Below are 5,398 nucleotides of genomic sequence, written 5' to 3' on the forward strand. Positions count from 1 at the left end.
CATATTATACCAGTATGTTTGACGAAGAAGGTAAAAAATGCATGTCCAGTGACATATCTTTTTCTTTCAGAATCATAGCTGAAAAATGTCGACTATAAATGAAATAAGAAAGTGATCATATATCTTTGCACTTAATTCATAACATTGTCTTAATTTATTTATTTCTATTGGTTGAGTTCCATTGCTTAAGACTGCCCTAATTTATTTATTTCTATTGCTATATGTTATTTAGGAGGCGCTTGAAGCTTCACAAGACTTTGTCTTGTCCCAGTCTCAGAGCATAGAGAACACTCCTACCGATCCTAATCGCATGACTAGAGAGCAATGGAGGGAAATTGTTGATGGAGTTTATGGCTCTAAACCAATCAAGAAAGGGAGGGGGCCTTTATCAAGTGCAAAAGTTAGGATAGTCTCCACTAGCAGGAATATACAAAATGACTCGTCCGCGACCTCAAATCGACCAAGTGTGACATCGTACGTCGTGGCTAAAATTGGACAGTATTTAATGGACAATGTTCAACCCTCGATGTTTTTTCAATTTATTCCCATTATTACGCGCGAGCTAGGGGGTGCACAATCGACTTGGGATGTTGTGCAGCGCCTCAGTGATTGTCCATCGTTGAAGGAGATTCTTCCTGAGTCGATATACTTAGAGATCTTTAAGTTGGCGTTTGCCGAGCATGAAGCTCATGGTGGTGGAGAGGTATATATGACGCGACATATATGTATTTATTATTATATTTTTGGTATATATATATCTTATGTGGAGTGATATTCTTTTCAGACTGGAGGAGGTATTGTAGGGAGCAGCAGTACGATACGACGTTCTAATGCAGACGATGCTGATAACAGGGATGCCGACGATGACGAGGAGTGAGTGAGACTTGTGTTAAGACATATCATGACTTTTGAATTTTACATATATAAAATATATATGTGATTTTATTGCGTAGTGAATGAATATTATTTGAGCATGCGAGATGTATTGTGATTGTGATTATATGACGAGTATTATTCGATATTGTGGATTGACGGATGAAATTGAATGAGTGTGGAATGTGAATGTATATCATGGTTGGTTTTATGATATATTGTTAAATATTGTCATTGGACGATACAGGTTATATGTGTATTCTCTCGTATGGGAGGCTACCGAAAAATAAAAAATTTTTTTGCGTAAATATATACATTGGCGACGGGAAAATCCGTCGGCAATAAACATTGGCCACGGGGTAATCCGTCGTCAATGTTAAAACATTAGCGACGGACTACCCGTCACCAATAAACATTGGCGACGGGGTGATCCGTCGCCAATGTTCAAACATTGGCGACGAGCTACCCCGTCGCCAATGTTTATTAGCGACGGGGTGATCCGTCGCCAATGTTTAAACATTGGCGACGGATTTCCCTGTCGCCAATAAACATTAGTGACGGGGTGATCCGTCGCCAATGTTCAAACATTGGCGACGAGCTACCCCGTCGCCAATGTTTATTGGCGACGGGGTAGTCCGTCGCCAATGTTTAAACATTGGCGACGAATTTCCCTGTCGCCAATAAACATTAGTGACGGGGTGATCCGTCGTCAATGTTAAAACATTGACGACGGACTACCCAGTCGCCAATAAACATTGGCGACGGGGTAGCCCGTCGCTAATGTTTGAACATTGGCGACGGATCACCCCGTCGCCAATGTTTATTGGCGACGGAAGTAACCCGTCGCCAAAGAAATCCGTCGCCAATAGTCGTGCGTCGCCAATAAGTATTGGCGACGGGGTAACCCGTCGCCAATACTTATTGGCGACGGATTTATTGGCGACGGAAATGGGCCCGTCGCTAATATGTATTGGTGACGGATTTTGGGGCATTGGTGACGGATTTCCCCGTCGCCAATGCCCTGTTTTCTACTAGTGAGGGAAGGAAGAGACAATATTTACTTTTTTCTATATCTTTTCTCTTCACAGTATGTTCTTATTTAAAGGGAGAATAGGATTTAATTCTAATCCAATTAGAATTAGTAAAATATCTTATCTCTAAGATAAGATAAGTCCCATTTATTTGGGTGTATCCTTATACATCAATGACTAATATACTCTCACTCACACAAATGCCCACAAATGAGTGGGTGTCATACGTATCTCCTTGAGCCATTGATTCCCTGAGTCAAAATCTCCTCGAGATTCTTCTTCTTTTTCAATACGGCATCCATACATTGCTAGTGCAGCATGGACCATTGAGAACCTATAAATGGGTAAGCTTGCAGCGAGATTTGTTAGGATTGACACAAGGATCTCCCGAAAGTAAAAAATATATGGTAAAATGTAAGTATGCAGTATCTCATACCCTAGATCCTTCAAAGAAGCATACATGAACACCGCAGTCTACCCTAAATTCACACTCTTAAATCCTGCTCTCGGCATAAATAAGAGTTGCGCAATGCGAGGTAATTAGGAGACATGTCAATCAATCTTCCTCTGACCCTGAATAGTTGAGCAAGTTAATTACACGTTTTCCTGACACTACATCATATGTGCGGTATTATCTCATAACAGCCTTCCTAGACAGCTCGGTGTCTCTAAGGGTATAGTGACTGCCCTCTTTTATTGGTGGTCATCTATAAGATCTCACACGGCGAGGCACCAGGGATCCATCCCTCGATCTCCTTATTTTTGGTCCTAACACACGTCGTATGGCGACGTGCTATGATATTACTTCTCTCCCTGAGTGAATATATCATCAAATGAATACCGTATAGATCCAAGTCTCATTACATCATAATGAACTTGTCTGGCCATATTGCCCTATGATATGCTTGGGATCTCTCGACAAGTTCGCACTCCGTGCGCCAAGCCTAACCCCTAATATGACTGATAGTAAATAAGTAAAGTAGATATGAGGTTTCCACTTCGGTCACTTCAACATATAAGTATACATTAACCTCATCTTGACTCAGTCAGGGCAACCAATAGAGCGCTTCCACTATCACCATACCTAGTAATGCAATCATGGTCTCATTACTCCAACCTAAATGACATCCGGCACTCGGTCTCAGCTACGACAACTTCCACGACTTTGAAGGAGATCTCTTGTGTGATAAGAGCTCCTACTTGCTAATATAACTTTTTTTAATATGCATCTAGTGCCCTTTGTATATCCTATACACATTACATACAAATATACTCCATGCCAAAAAAAACCAAACAATAATAAGAGATAAGCAAATCCTAAATATGCATAAATATAGATGAGAAAATATCTATCAAAAACAAAATAATGTCTCATAAAGCTGCCATCCATAGTATGGTGTATCAGGTCCTAACTAGTACAAAATGTCACCACAGACATAGCACTAAGGCTCTACTATGCTGAATGAACCGCTTCTCGGCTATTCCCATCATCAATGGATCCACAATCATCTAACTTTTAGGGATGTACTTTAGCACGACCTCTTCCTTCTTTTGCTTCTTGATAAAATGGTACTAAATCTAGATTGTAAAACCCCAGAAATTTTGAGTTAATGATTAATAAATTGAAATAGTATGTGATTAATTATAATAAGTGAATATTTATTGAGATAAATATCATTAAATAGTGTATGAGTACACTAACAATTATTTTGAGTATAAGCAAGTCAGTGAATGAGAAAGAAGCGAGTCAAAACATGCACAATGGCTAAAAGAATAAAAATCTGAGAAAACTGGGAAGTTCCAGCCCCGTCGACCGCCACAGTCAACGGTCGTCCGGTCGACCGTCACGTTCGACCGCGAAACCTGAACATTGTTTATCCTGTTTTGACTTGGTTTGGGTATTTACGGTCCATATTTATTTTCTTGGCTATATATATATCATATATTCATGAGTTTTTAGTATTCTAAAAACCCTAGTAGCCACCAAACTCCACTACAAACCCTATTTTGATTTTTGAGAAACATTAAAGGCTTTTGGAGCGGAATTTTAGGTTGTTTTGAGTTTGTGATTTGGAGATCTACTTTGGACCCTCATCTTCCACATTTTAAATTAAGTCTCATGCGAGTTTTATCTCTGCTAATCCCTTTCTCCTATTTTAAAGAATTTTAAATGAGTTTCCAATGATTTTTATAGAGCCAAATTGACTAATTTATGTATAAAAATCAAATCTTTTGTATTATATGTATAAAGACTAGGTCTTTTAATGATTAAAAGATTAAGAACGAAATTATAGAAGTGTTTGAAGATCTGAAAGTAATTAATAACATTTTTTAATTGAGTTTTGATGATTTGTTCTTCGTTTTGATATCTCGTGCAAGTTTAAGAGTTTAATTATGATTTATTATGCAAATAATTATGTTTTACATGTTTGATATTTCTCAGAGATATAAATCAACTGTTTACAATGTTCTACACAAGTTCTAGGACAAATAAAATCAGTTTGAGTCACGAAAATACGCACGAACACAACATAGTCACAAAAACCTGAACAGAACAGAACAGGCTTCTGTTCGTGTGTCAGTCGACCGCGCATAAGCGGCAATCCATCGCGTGCTAGGCAGAGGCCTGGGCAGCCTTTGAAACACGATGTGGTTGATCACGTGCCAAGCAGAGGCTTGGGCAGCCGTCGACCATCGTTATATTGCGGTCGACCGCCAGTATGATAATTAGCCATTGTATGCTTTCTTCCCTAATTTTTGATTTTGGGGAAATTTTCTCTATTTTGTTATGTTGCATAATGATTCTTATGAGTTGTTAAACACCTGAGGTGTTGGTGAACACCAGCTATTAACACGCACACCGAGATATGTGTACGTACACTTAGTTTATGCTATATTAATATGCATTATCGAGATACTTAACACGTGTTGAGTTGATGAAAGTGAATTAACGTATGATAAAGTATTGCTCATCAGTTATGGATGCTCAGTGTGGTTGTTTATCCCGTAATGAGATCTCAATTGTACCACACTAGGAGTATTTAGTCGTTTTTCCCATAATGAGACCTCAGCGGTACCAAATACTCGACGGTGATCGATGTATTTTTTGGGTTGGGCTGATATGCCTTTTCACCGTTATACGATCATCTGGAAGCATATCCGAAATAGGGAGATAAAACCTATTGTCGTTGAATGATTGAGTAAGGGTGTTGAACCCACATGTTATTGTGGGAACCTTACAAGAGTATCGTTATTTCATATAGCCGGAATAGGGAGATAAAACCTATTGCCGTAGAACGATTGAGTAAGGAAGTTGAACCCACTTGTTATTGTCTAAACCTTATAAGAGTATCATTATTTTATGTAGCCAGAATAGGCAGATAAAACATATTGCCACAGAGCGATTGAATAAGAACCTTACAAGAGTATCGCTATTGCAAAATGAGATGCATACATATATATAGTTGTAGTATGATTCCATGTAGTTTACCCAT

General features: G+C 38.8%; 1 protein-coding gene across 1 annotated transcript; it reads left to right on the forward strand.

The window, feature by feature from the left end:
* Positions 239–972, forward strand: LOC109832358. The gene is made up of 2 exons (XM_020399752.1): positions 239–703; positions 785–972. The coding sequence occupies exons 1-2, from the start codon at positions 311–313 to the stop codon at positions 875–877; spliced, it is 486 nt and encodes a 161-aa protein (XP_020255341.1). The 5' UTR covers positions 239–310; the 3' UTR covers positions 878–972.

The sequence above is a fragment of the Asparagus officinalis genome, chromosome 3 (assembly GCF_001876935.1).
Source record: "Asparagus officinalis chromosome 3, Aspof.V1, whole genome shotgun sequence".
NCBI lineage: Eukaryota > Viridiplantae > Streptophyta > Magnoliopsida > Asparagales > Asparagaceae > Asparagus > Asparagus officinalis.